Raw genomic sequence first — 14,889 nt, forward strand, 5'->3', positions numbered from 1 at the left:
AAGTAACTTTCTTGGCATGTTTATAATATAGTGTATGTGTGTATATATCATTTTATATATCAGCATGTTACACCAATATTTATATGTATGTGTATGTGTGTGTGTGTTAGCGTTTTACATCTATACCGTTTGTTTCAGAAGTAAATTTTTCTAAGTCATGAAATGTTTTAAAAATTTGGTCATCAATTCAAAGCAGCTTGGAAAGTCGTATACATAACTTTACACGTTTACTCGTATCCATAGTAATTATAGCAAATATTTATTTTACTGTACCAAGAGAGCTCTTGTATGTATTGTAACTATAATAATAATAATATATTAATTTAATTTAGCTGGCAGTTGGCTTACTGATGAAATACAAATTAAAATACTTTCGAAAATATTTCATTAACAATTATTCTTCAGAACATTTGAAATACAACATAATCACATAACATTATTGTATATCAAAATTAACAAATAATTTGATTACATTCATTCAGTTATATTGCGATGATATCAAAGTAGTAATATAGAACCTGTATTATTACAATTATCTAAACACATCATTTTCCATTACTAAGTAAATGTTCCCAAACTTCACTTCAAAATAACATTTCAGCATATCCGTCTAATCCTTACCCCGGATGTGATAATTCTCATTTTCAATCTATGTTCATATATATACCCGAGTAAAGAATGTTTAGGGCTATTGTGCTATCGTAAAAGATAAGTGAACGTAATTTTTCTCAATGTAGGAGCATACTTTTATTATTTTGAATATTTTAAATACTTCTACTTAGGCTGATCCAGTAACAGTTTCCAGTATAAGAAAAAAAAATGCCTATTTGGAATTTAAGTCCAAGATATCCGGAAGTTATATCATGAAGTGTTTGAATCCCAATTAAACAATTTTATAAGCGTTACTTACGACTTGCTGTCGACGCTATTTACTCCAAACGTATTAGTGTTCGTATTTTATAATATTTGAACCGTTATTGGTTGATGTTATACTTGATCCAGTCGGTGAAAGCAAAGATGATATATTAGAATTCGTCCATTTCGTTCTAATACATTCTTAGCAGAATATTTTATTGTTTTATACACATTCTATAAGAATGCATGACACATTTCTTATTTTTTTATAATAATTCAACTTGTTTTATTATTGCTATATTGTAATCTTTTTGTGTTGTATACAAAATTAACAAATTATGTGAAAACAATTTTTCATATACACAAAAGTTAGGAAATTGATTAATATAACCAAGGGTTGTTTCATACTTATATAATTAGGTACACAATTATGTACCTAATTTGGTCAAATTATCAGCTGAAATAACTTAATATTATACGTACCAATGTCTCTCCTAATCGTCAACATTTCATGTTTCACTAAAATCAATCTAATATACCATACGATGTCATTCTCTGAGATGGTATTTATTCTTACTTTGTGACAGCTACTGAGAATAAAGAGGAAACTATAAATCCAATTAATTTTAGTAAATTACAATTATCATATAGTCAGTTTTATCGAAGCCCATAAGTCGCAATATTTTTCGATGCTATAATTTTAGTAAAAAAATACGTTTTTCTTTCGTAAAAAAAAAATATCGCGCTGAAAACGAACGTGTTTCTGCGCTAAAAGAGGCATATTACGTGAGAAATTTAATAAGCCGTTAACAAATGGTTGGTTTCAAAAGTGCAGGCTGTCTGAAATCAAAGTAACTAGTTAACATTTCACATTCTAATAAAACAAAATATAATATTTATCACAAGCATATTATATTGAATTGCTTGATATCTGGTGAAACGATGTACAATGTAGTTAAACCATATGTGTATGGAAAAACATTATTACCTGAACTTTTGGTTCTGAAATATTTTTCATATAAATATTCGGAAAATCTGTTTCTAGTATACCTTAATTTAGTATAATGACTATTGCATTTATCTAGGTTTGTTCTTATACAGTGTATATATCATATATTATACCATTAGCACATCTGCGTTTTAATTATAAAGCGTGTAAATGGTAACTGTTTGCGTGATGCCAGTTGCTGTATATAGATATACATTTCTCTTACATCCTTTTCTTCTGACATAAATTTGTCTGAACCATATTTTATTTGTGTTTTCAGATTGTATTATATAACCGTCTCTCTTGTTAATCTACAGTTCTAAAGTAGTCCTTTCTAGAAAACCAACATCTTCGGTAAAAATAAAAATAAATTATAGAGATAGAGTGTCTAATAATATTTGAAGCTGGGACCAATTTTCCATTAAGTCTTACTCTGATCTAAAAGTACAATGTTTTTGCTTGGTTGGTCCTTTTTTGTGCTTGTCAATGATTCAACGGAACAACTGCAATATCATAACGCTGGGCCCAGTATGGCCAGGTGGTTAGGGCGCTTGACTCTTGATCTGAGGGAGTGAGGGAGTTTCAATCCCTGTCACTTTAAACATGCTCGCCCTTTCAGCTGTGGAAGCATTATAAACCGACGATAAATTGCACTGTTCGTTGGTAAAAGAGTAGACCAAGAGTTGGCGGTGGGTGGTAATGACTAGCTGCCTTCCCTCTAGTCTAACACTGCTAATCTGCCTTCTCACTGCTTAAATAGGGACGGCTAGTGCAAATAGCCCTCGTGTAGCTTTGCGCGAAATAAAAAAAAACAACCTGGCCTTAACCACCTGGCCATGCCGTGCCATATTTAATTGGTAAATATATCTTGAAAACAGTTAAAGTAAACAATCGTAGAGTACATCACATGGTACAATATGGTTAATCATAATTTCTAAGAACTATTCTTCCGAAGGTTAGGTGTTTTGAAGGTTCATAACATAAAAACAAATATCAGGGTTCAATCCATGCAGAAGGCATAGCTTGGTAAATCACTACGTATTAAAAGATGTCGAAAAAATGTAAATTAAATAAACAATATTTAAATTCTCGAGCTGCTCTCATAAGTTCTTTTCCACTTGATTTTGCTCAATCTGATGGCCATGATTAAGTATTACTGTATAGCACAGCACGTGCTACTGCAACAAGCTTCTAAGAAAAACGATGAGACCAAGAGAGACAAGACAATTTGAAAATATTTCCATGAACTGTCCACTGCGTTCACTTCCAAAACAATATTTAAATAGCACAAAAAAGTGCTATGGAGACGTATTAGGAGATTTTTCACGTAAATAGTCGAATGAGAGCATCTTGCTTTTTTTTTGTAGTTAAATGGTTCTCTTCCGTCACTATTTGCGGATAACAGCAGTGTTCCAGATTAATTTCTAATGTGGTTCCAGAGCTCATTACCTCTGTAAACTGGTTTTTCTTCTTCCAGTGAAAACACTGAAGAATCCGTTTTTTGAGATGTTGTGTCCTCTGTCTTTATATAGTTATGTGAAAAAGTTAGAACACCCTATGAAAGCACTTGTATTTTTGTAACATTTTTGGATATACAGATATTTAATCTCAATTTTAACAATACTGAGAGATTATAGAAATATAACTAAACAATTAAAACTGAATAAAAGACTTTTCAAGATCTTCTGTAAATTTAATTCTACAAAAATGCATATTCTAACTGAGGAAAAGTTAGGACACCCCACATTTATTCCCACTTAAAATGGTTCAACTCACACACAGATGTATCACACCAGGTGCACATGATTAGAAGATCGTTACTCAGCATTTTGAATTAAGCTTGTCCTATTTGCACCTCAGACATTTAGTTTGGTGTGCTCCTGACTGTTGAAGTGAGAATGAGCACCATGGTGAGAGCAAAAGAGCTGTGTGAGGCCTTCAGAAAGAAAGTTGTAGCAGCTTATGAGTCTGGTAAGGGATTTAAAAAGAACCCAAAAGATTTTGAAATCAGCCATTCCACTGTCCGGAAAATAGTCAACAAGTGGAGGGCTTTCAAAACAACTGCCAACATGCCCAGGTCTGGTCGTCCAAGCAAGTTCACCCCGAGAACAAACCGCAAGATGCTAAAAGAGGTCTCCAAACACCCTAACATGTCATCACGGGACCTACTGCTCTGGCTACTGTTGATGTGAAAGTGCATGCCTCTACAATCAGAAAGAGACTGCACAAGTGTAACTTGCATGGGAAGTGTGCAAGGAGAAAACCTTTGCTCTCTAAGAGAAACATCAAGGCCACACTGAAGTTTGCCAGATAGAATGTAGACAAAGACCAGGACTTCTGGAATAATGTTCTTTGGACAGATGAGTCAAAATTTAATTATTTGGACACCAGAACAGAGGACATGTTTGGCGTAAACCAAATACAGCATTCCAGGAAAAGAACCTCATACCAACTGTGAAGCATGGAGGTAGAAGTGTCATGGTTTGGGGCTGCTTTGCTGCAGCAGGACCTGAACAGCTCACAATCATAGAATCCACCATGAATTCTACTGTGTATCAGAGGGTGCTTGAGGATCATGTGAGACTATCTGTACGAAAATTAAAGCTGAAGCGGAACTGGACCCTGTAATACGACAATGACCCAAAACATACCAGTAAATCCACCAAGATCTGGCTAAAAACTAAGAAGTGGAGAGTCCTGAAATGGTAGAGTCAAAGCCCAGATCTTAATCCCATTGAGATGCTGTGGGGTGACTTGAAACGGGCTGTACATGCAAGAAACCCCTCAAACATCTCACAGCTGAAATAATTCTGCATTGAGGAGTGGGGCAAATTTCAGCCAAAGAGGGTAACTCTAGCTATTATGGGGTAGGGTCTCCTTACTTTTCCTCACTTAGAATATGAATTTTTGAAGAATTACATTTACGTTTAGCAGCTTCGGCGTATGAACATCAATCCTTGTGGCATGAAAGAGAAGCCAAACACATAATCTTTAGTGTTACAGATCGTAACTCTGCTGCCTTGCTACTCCCTTAACGTTTGAAAATCGTACTTAAAGTTCTACTCTTTACGTGTTTATCAGTGTTTACAGAGTATCGTACACTTACATGTAATGATTACGTGTTCATCAATGTTTATAGAGTAACGTACACTTACATGTAATGAATGACAACAGACAACCTAAAGAATCTCTGAATTTTGCAGAAATTTTGATTCAGCAAATTTTAACACATATAGGAGAGTATGTGACACATTTGTTCCCTACCAAAATGTGCTGAATCAAACTTTTCTCCAGTGAATTTGATGTATACTAAATACATTTGGCACATTCAGTTTTCTTTCCCTTTGTTAGAGTCATTCACTCATTTATATATTCAATAGTAGATGAGCGTTCTGATCTTTGTCGTAACGTAATGCAAATTCAATTATTATATTATGTGTGTTTATCATGTTTTGTATTGTTTCTAACACATATGCGACTCTATTATATGGCATATTTTAATCTTTCCTTTTATGCTATATCATGTTCGTTTGTGACATCAGTGTCAAAGAGGTGAAGCTATCGACAAACTACACTAATAAACTGATTACAAATGGGAGATTAGTTTACTAGAAAAAAATTCTTCCAAACACAGGAAAGGACATTCGTTTTAGTATGTAATACACATACTGGGTGTTAGTATTCAACTATATGTATCTTTATCGGGCAGGAGGACCAACACTATTAATGTCAGTGAATACTACTTGAAATAATTTCTTCATAATAACAGGACTAATCTAAACATCCTGGACTGGCTTAACCTTCTTAGATATTATCGGGTTTAAAGTTGTAGATATTTTTTAATACCGAAAGTACTCAACTTGTGAAATGATGCATTCTAATAATAATAAGTAATATAATTTGAACATTATATTTAATTAGCGATGCTTATTAGTAGGTGCTTATATATTTAGTTCTGATTTATATAGGTTGCATGCTTTGTTCAGAAGTTAATATTAATAATCTAAATATCATTTCTATTTTGCAATTGATAATGTTTATACTAGAATTACGTTTGCATTAATTATCATTGTAGAATACGCATACAAAACACCACGTAAAGAAAGATAAAACTGAACAAGGACCCGAGTAAGTTTCATTGCAGTAAATTTGTTTGTTTGTTTTTGAATTTCGCTAGGGCTGTCTGCGCTAGCCGTCCCTAATTTAGCAGTGTAAGACTAGAGGGAAGGCAGCTAGTCATCACTTTTTACCGCCAACTCTTGGGCTACTCTTTTACCAACGAATAGTGGGATTGACAGTCACATTATAACGCCCCCACAGCTGAAAGGGCGATCATGTTTGGTGCGATCAGGATTCGAACCCGTGACCCTCAGATTACGAGTCGAACGCTATAACCCACCCTGGAGTAAATAACTTATGGTGTTGCAAGATCTACCTGTCAGCATAACGGTTGATGTTGTTTATGTCATGTATGCTGTAGATATAACCCACAAAATGCATAAATTAAACAATACAAATGTTATTCTACAAACTTAACATATCAAATTTTAAACCCAAATTACTTCGTGTACAAACCGCATCCTGCTCGAATTGAACAAAAGCATATTTAGTTTTCAAAGTATATTTACATTATAATGGGCATATGTATACCTCACAATTCATCCGGCATGGTCAGGTGGTTAAGGCGATCGACTCGTAATCTGAAGGTCATGGGTTCAAATCTCCGTCACACTAAGCACGCCCCTCTTTCATTTGTGGGGGCATTATATACATATGGTCAATCCCACTATTCGTTGGTAAAAAAGTAGCCCAAAAGTTGGCTGTGGGTGGTGATGACTATCTACCTTCCCTCTATTTTTACACTGCTAAATTAGGGATAGCAGATAGGCCTCGTATAGATTTGCGCAAAATTCAAAAACAAACAAACAAACATTCAATAGGGAATATAACGGAAAGAGTTTCCTTGTAGACGACATTAGCTTTTGTTAATTTACATGTTGGTTAGATATTGTTTTAAAAATAATATAAAAACTAATAGATTGAAACTTCTGTTATTCGCGTGGCTAAAACAAAAGTTGGATTCTATTAGACTATCCGCTACATGTGAGCGAATTATTGGTGGACACGTTTCAAATACAAGAAGTTCGTGTTTCATTTCTCTCAAGGTCTCTAAGTTTGGCTTAATAAAACTGTTATGTAAATAAAATATAATGTCTTCTTTTTATTATTCTATGGTAATTTGAGTATGGTCAATTACCCTAGGAGAAAGAAATGGAATTGATTCTTCCATATATATTTTTCACCTCAACTCTTTAAATGAAACCAAACAGTGTAAAGTGAGACACTGTAACAGAGTAATCCATCAGAATTTTATCGGGTGAGGAGTGTTTTATTCACATTCGAAGAACGAAGTTGCTATGTTCCTACATAGAATGACTTCAATGGTCAAAAAATAAGAGTTATTCTCTATAAATGCATTGATAAAATCACATTTTAGCGTAATAACTGTTGATATTTTAAATCTAAGTAACGTATTAAAATGATTTTAGTTTTATAAAGATAAGCTGAATGCTCTTCTTAGTTATTTAAAAGTTATATTGGAATTAAATCAATCTTTGTTCTTCAGCGGATTTGTCAAAATGTATTTCGTTCACTAAACAATGTTTATTTTTATTGTGTGAAGTATTGAATGGAATGATAGATGAAATAACAAAGGTTCGCAAACAAATGAATCAATCACAAGTAAAAAGTCGTTTTATCTGTATTTGAATGTTAAGACTACATGAAATAATTTCTTCGTAATAACAATATAATTGGAAGAAAAGTACTACTAATATCAGAAATACATTGATAGCTTTAAAAACCAACCAAATAGTGGAAGAGGAGAGTCAGAGCTCTTAAACAGAAATGTTCATGTTATTTCTATTAAAAACTTAAAATATGATACGTCAAAAGACTTGTAATTTAAGATAAGTAGGAATGACCGTATATAAGAAAGAACTATAGGGTAATAAGTATATGCATGGTATTTTACGCTAATAGCTTAAATAATTGAATTCACAAATATCATACCACATTTCACGAAAACAAAAGAGCTAAATGTGCTAACATTCTCTAATATTCCTGTTAATATTTGTGGATATCATCACATTGTAGCTGAGAATAGGATTAATATAATAATATTCGAAGTAATCCAGGTAAATGTCCCAATAATATAGCCCCGTGAATAAGAATCGACAAAACTAGCAGGACAATAGTTCGTACAATCCAGTATATCGCTAAATAACATGTCATTGCAACGCCACATTGTAAAAATAGGCTCAACTGGTTATGTTATAACACAACCCTCTTATCCTACATTGTAGCTTTATAGCAGATGTAAAAATTAGGTCAACTGGGTGTTATTTCAAACTATTCAGCCACCAGCTTTACTGACTAATAACTTACAGCCAATAATATTGGTAACATAACATTCCATCATTCTAAGAATCAGATTAAATATCTACAATTCTAAAACATACAGTAAATAAACTTTGGTAACATTTTATTCTAAGTGTCAGCTTAGCTGGCTAACAACATCCAGACAATAACTTTAGTAATATACTACTCTAAGAATTAGATTTATGATTAAAATTTCGCGTATTGATTTTATTTCTTCTGTGATTTAACTGTTCCTAGCCTTTTGTTTATTGAGGAATGCTAGTCAAAATGATCATAACGTTTTCTTGCATTCCCAGAGAATCATAACAACGTCTGAATATTTTTAAAAGTTAGCATTTGACTTGCTTTTGTATCAGTTCTAATATAACCGATTTTTTATTTATTATACAAACTAGGGCCCAGGTCTCGTAGGATGAAAAAGGAAAAGAGGCCTGACGAGAAACGGCCTAGAACGGCCTTCACAGCAGACCAATTAGTCCGACTTAAGGCAGAGTTCCAAGAAAACCGTTACCTGACAGAGAAAAGACGACAAGACCTGGCTCGTGAACTACAACTTAACGAGTCTCAGATTAAAATTTGGTTCCAGAACAAACGTGCAAAGATCAAAAAGGCCATTGGTCATCCGAACACACTGGCTATCCAGCTAATGGCCCAAGGTTTATACAACCATACAACAATCCCTGTTCGTGATGACATGGACGATAATGACATTGACTCATCATAGACTGGGAAGTAGATACCGTATATCTCACATACCTAATTGTACATATTCCTATGAAGACGATTTGACGTCTTGGCTTACTGGCCTTCTGCTCATATATGTTATAAACTCAGCACTCGTCGCTTGACATGGAAAAGACGTCACCGCCCTCCAGCACTTTGACATTTTCTCAGGACTGAAACTGGTGACGATTATTTAAAACAAATTATATATATTCGTCGTCCAGTCTGCACGTCCCATAACTTCATCATGATTTTAACTAACAACCATTAGTGTATATTAGGACACGGTTGTCATAACTACGAGTATCTAAGTCATTAAGTGCTAAGGTGTCTGCAGAGTTTGCACCTTATAAACACACATACACACAAATATATATATTGACGTTTCTTAAGAACTTAGCTTCTTTGTATATGGAATACTGTACTGCCATTAGATGTTATCTTATCTAGCTCTCGACTGGCATCCACCAAATGACAAAAGCTGACTAGTGCTCTGTTTGGGCCAAAAATAAAAAGAGCTAGTCAATTGGTGAAATACGTATTTCGTGTGCAGATTTTGCTACACTTTATTGATTCGCATATGGTAAAGAGATTAGCGTGTCGGGATGTAAAGCTAAGAGTTCGCGTCCCCTTGCTGTAAAAAACGCGCTCTGCAAAAAGACTGACTGTCAGATAAATTCCACTGTTCGGTCAGACAGGGAAAAACAAAGAGTTAGATTTGGTTGCTGTTGACTGGTTATCTTCGTTTTAGTTAATGAATTCAAAATTAGGAACCACAGGTAACTCTTCACATAACTTTGTCCAAAAAATCTGAAGCACAAGAAAAAATTTTCTTTTACTTTATTGAGTTTCAGATTTTTTTTATCTCTAAATAATCTCAGAATTAGTTGGTTTAAAGAGTGTAAGGGCTCTATGTTCATATTTTTTTTCAAGTCTTCCTTGGTTTGGTTTGTTTTCATCAGTGCTTGTGTTAAACCTCCCTGACCTTAATCTTCACTGTCTTTATTCTGTGCCATGCACATTTAGCCTTCAGTATATTAAGCTTCACTAATTGGTTATATTTTTTGACAAGAAACTGAATCACTTATGTAGACGTTTTAGCTTTAAACTCATTAAAGGAACGAAATAATTTGACATTTTGAAGTTCCGTGGTTAACAAGCGCGCTACTATGTTATTGTAAAACCACCAAATTATATCAGAAAATAATCGGGCCCTCTAATAAACATGTCTTGAGGATAACACATTCGCAAAAATTTCAATCTTATGTTATCCAAAACGTTTTATGAAGCAGTAAAACGCAATTTTTAACACTGATTTACTGATCAAATGAAGTGTAAGTTAACATACCAGAGTTTGACCGAGAGTGTGGCACCAGCAGTTAGGTCTTTTTGCATTGTTGATGGTGTCAACAATATATCTTTTTTTCCACAACATCCAGCTTTTATCTCTACTGTTGTTATTTTATGTTACTTTGAAACAGAATATCACACCTGAATATTTATTAATTGGTTGAAATAAAACTTGCAGGTACAAATTAACACTCTTCTTCGTAGAATATTGCCATAATTTAAGGTAGATACAAAACAATGACAACTTACGTTAGTGGTAGGCCCTCGTCTCCTTGTCAATAAGTGTAACCGGACTAGCCACCAGAAAGTATAAAAACAGCCTGAGATGTCTACCGGCTCAAAAAAGAAGTGTTTTAGTTTTGTTAATATTTTCTTATTATACAATAAAGTAATTAATGAAGTTAAGTCTAAAAAGTAAACTGACGACAGCCTCATAAATACTCGAGAAAAGTATGATAACTTTATTTCAAATTCAACCTGACAACGATGTCATATATAAATACTCAAAAAAATTATAATAGTTTTGTTATTAATCTCAGTATAAGAGGTCTAAGTATATTATAATGAAAATGAATGAATGGACCACAAAAGGTCTTCAAAAACAGGAGCGAAAAATAAACTGGACTTTAACATCAGAAAGAAAAGAAGAAATGAAAATATATTTAGTGGATAAATACATATAGACAGAGAAACTTACAACCCCTTATATTTTTCAAGCATATATATAACGGAAGAAAAGCATTCAAAGTTAAATAAAAGAATGCTACGTGAAACTTTGATTTACACTACAAGACTTTCATCTCGACTTACTTAAGGTTGAAACAAACAAACACATGTACGTGCACTCTAATAAATAACTCAGTATTATAGAAAATATTTCATCTTTTCTATAAGGCTTCTCAAAATAATATTCGTTAAACTATAGACTGCTGTAAACATTTCCAAAACATTTCTGCCGAAATGTTACGGAATTTTATGTTTTCATTTTTATTTTTTGTATGGTGATAAACATAGTTATTTAATGTGTTCACGTAACTTTATTAATTTTTAGTCTTGGTTACCTTTGCCTGTTTCAAATACTTGTTATCACATTCTAAATTGAGTTCAAATGAAGCATATTCCTGCATCTAAAGCAGAAACGAGTTTATTTCTCCAAGTTCCACGAAGCTAGTAAGAAGTACCTAAAAAAATGTGGGCCTGATATATACGCTTCCTGTATTCTTATTATCACTTTGTTTCTACGGATATTTATAACGAAGTCACCTGTTGTATAGCAGTCACCTTCTGTACGTTTCAGTGTACATATGAGTTTTATGTAAAAAAAAAAATGTTCTGATAAATGGAAATAAACTATTTTCAGTGCTGTAAAACGTTTTCACTTAAGTGTTTTTCGAATGAGCATAATCGGAATTAGTAATTTGAGTATCATTCGCGTTAGCTCAAATCAACTCAAGAAAATTCACTTGAAGAAAAATTAAAAGTTCTTAACCCTATTTAATAAAGAACAATTTCTAGCTCGCTATACATCCGGAAATGTTCTGGTTAATACAGTAACACTAAACGTTCAACACATAGGTGAAAAGCAGTCATTTATGATTTTTTATGAATAACTGCATACGTGATAAGTGTTACGAAATATGTATTGTTTGGTTTTTATTAATGAAAACAATGCTAATGGTACGAAAATTAGTATATAAACACAGAAAACATTCTGAATTTGTTTTCTCTAACCTTGCACTTAATAAATATTCATCGTGTTGCTAATTTACATTCAGTGTAACATGCCATAAAATTACAATAGATGTCTGAAAAGATTACGTCGGATTAGCAGAGATGTAGGTAGACGAACTAGTGTAGATAATTCGCTATACCTTAAAAAAGGTTATTTTTATTTTGCCATTCTTAAATAATAGATATGACAAAATAATTACCTCAAAGGATTGACCAAAAAAGTCAAGGATATTTCAAAATACCCACAAACTTCAACGCTTTCGAATAGTTAACTTTTCTTTTTCAGGTGTAGCAAGGGTCTCTAACACTAATAACTGTAAACTTTAGTCACATTCACATTAATTACGATAATATTGATGGCGTTTACAAAGTAGATACATGTGAGTTAAATAATGAGTTATAAACATATATAACTCGTGCGATTTCAGTGAGTTACTAAATACGTATCCACTTATCTATGGATACGCTTTGAGAAATACTCTATATGAGATGTAATTCGTAAAAGGAAATATATAAATAGGTTTTATGTCAACCAGTTTTTCCCGACTCATTTTCGGCAGTTTTCATTGCACGTGTCTCTAATATGTTACGTGCATTCTCAACCTTGCATTATGTTCTCTCGTATATTTAAAAGATATGCATTTTTTTACGTTTTCTATGAAGTGGAATTTTTGCAAATGATATCACAAGTAAAATCAAACGTGATGTTGAATTGAGAATTTTAGGTTACTAAGTAATAGAACACTTTCAAGTCTCGATTGGTTTCAGAACTGACAACGCTAACATTCACTGTTTCAAACATAGCAGATTGCACCTTAATAAAACAAACAAAGGCAATTCCAATATTAATTTTAAATACAATATATTTAGTTTTGATCACTACAAAAGCAGTATTTCAAGAGGTTTATTTTTGTTAGTTTTTAAATAAATAATGTTGTTCGTCGTAAGTGTCGAACATATTGACTTCTAATTCTAAAACAATTTTTAAATACATTACTTCCATCTTTATCACTACAACTATTGCTTTTTCAATAATGACGAGAAATAAATCCTTTAGTAAGCGACAACTTTTTTTTTCATTTTAAGCTATTTGAGACACTTAGTGTTTGACATAGCGGATGACAAAATCGGATAGAACAAAGATGTTATTTACAATGAAGCGACGTCATGTTAGACTTGATAGGTGATAAGAAAAATTACACCCCCCCCTCCTTGAGTTATGTTCCGAAAACGTTTCTTTTTATCTCTAGGACACATATGTAGTCAAACATGATGTCTCTACTGTCATAGTAGTGAAATCAAGAACTCGCATTTTCTTCTGCCTTCCTATAACACATACTTCTCCATGTTATTAATGGTGTCATACTTCACAAGACAGAGAAGCTTGTCAAATTACTGTCCAACATGTCCTGTCTCTTAGTCTACTACTGCTACAGGAGTTGCGGCTAATTAGCACTAGTTCTGAAAGTAACCAGGCTCACGCGGGAAACTCGGCATTCTTCTCCATTACGCAGGAAAAGCCTTCTATTAGAAGTTCATCAAGGGACAAGAGTTTGTTTAAAGAAGTCAGCTGATGTCGTCAGACCTCACACGTTGACAAGCGTCGATAAGCTGAAGCTGCTCATGTTTCTCGTCGTTATTATCGTCACGTGGTCATGGAAATAAAACGATACAGCGGCATCGTAAAACTTTTTTTTTTATAACAGAAAACCTCTTTACCTTGTTCAATCTACGAAAAAAGCATTGGTCAGTGTGTGTACTTGTATACATTTTCATATCATATAAACTTCTTTGTTCACTTATTTACAGAGGTAAACGCTTCACTAACGCATAGAGCTCTTTGTTTTTAGAATAGTTGTCTTCACAATAAAATAAGTTAAATGAATAGTGCTAAACTCCAATTTAGTAACAATAAGTATTAATAACTATATTATGTCAACATTAGATATAGCAAAACTCAATAAAATATCATAAAGTCAGTTATCGTTGATATCTTCGAAATAATAGTTCATTCTAATTGTCTTAATATTCTGTCTGCAGTCGCTGACTTATGTGTTAATCCAGTTTATTGAAAAATATCTATTAACTAACATATCATGACTGTAATTGAATCGAGGCTTTAATTAATGCAGTGTCTACAGATTAATATAACATACCAACCGAAATGAGCTCAAGAGATATTTACGTATTATATTAACTCTAGTTTAAATCTGAAGTAAAATTATACCATGTCTGTTGTATACAACATACTAGTTAAAAACATTTACATTTTGATTGCTTCGTTTCATCACAATGAAAATGACAGATAAAAGTTGAACGCCCAAAAAAGAGAGAGAAAGAGTAAACATCTGCATAAAATAAACCAGAGGGTTTGGGAGGATAATTACAATAAACCAGAGGGTGTGGGAGGATAATTACAATAAACCAGAGTATATCTAGAGGGAGGATAATTACAATAAACCAGAGTATATCTAGAGGGAGGATAATTACAATAAACCAGAGTATATCCAGAGGGAGGATAATTACAATAAACCAGAGTATATCTAGAGGGAGGATAATTACAATAAGATTTGGACATATAATTATCTGACGGTAAATTATAGCATTTTAAATCATAAAAAGCCAGCTGAAGAAAGCAACTATGGGTTTTGAATCAGCTATGCCTCACACAAATAGACTGAAAACATCTATTTGTAAACATTGTCCAGGTGTGCTACTTGTTACGACGCTCTTCTACACTAATTATTACTCAACATTGTTACACTAACAATTGACTACACATGTAGATCAAATACACTCAT

General features: G+C 33.1%; 1 protein-coding gene across 2 annotated transcripts in view; it reads left to right on the forward strand.

Annotated features, from left to right (window-relative positions):
- LOC143249219 (homeobox protein engrailed-1-B-like) overlaps positions 1-11,727 on the forward strand; it is a 56,949-nt gene extending 45,222 nt beyond the window's left edge. For both annotated transcript variants that reach the window (XM_076498696.1, XM_076498695.1), the window contains exon 2: positions 8,680-11,727. In XM_076498696.1, coding sequence (XP_076354811.1) covers positions 8,680-9,008 — 329 coding nt within the window. In that variant the 3' untranslated portion in view covers positions 9,009-11,727. The remainder of the gene's footprint in view (positions 1-8,679) is intronic.
- The last annotated feature ends 3,162 nt before the right edge of the window (positions 11,728-14,889 follow it).

Source organism: Tachypleus tridentatus, chromosome 4 (genome assembly GCF_004210375.1).
Source record: "Tachypleus tridentatus isolate NWPU-2018 chromosome 4, ASM421037v1, whole genome shotgun sequence".
In the NCBI taxonomy this organism is placed as follows: domain Eukaryota; kingdom Metazoa; phylum Arthropoda; class Merostomata; order Xiphosura; family Limulidae; genus Tachypleus; species Tachypleus tridentatus.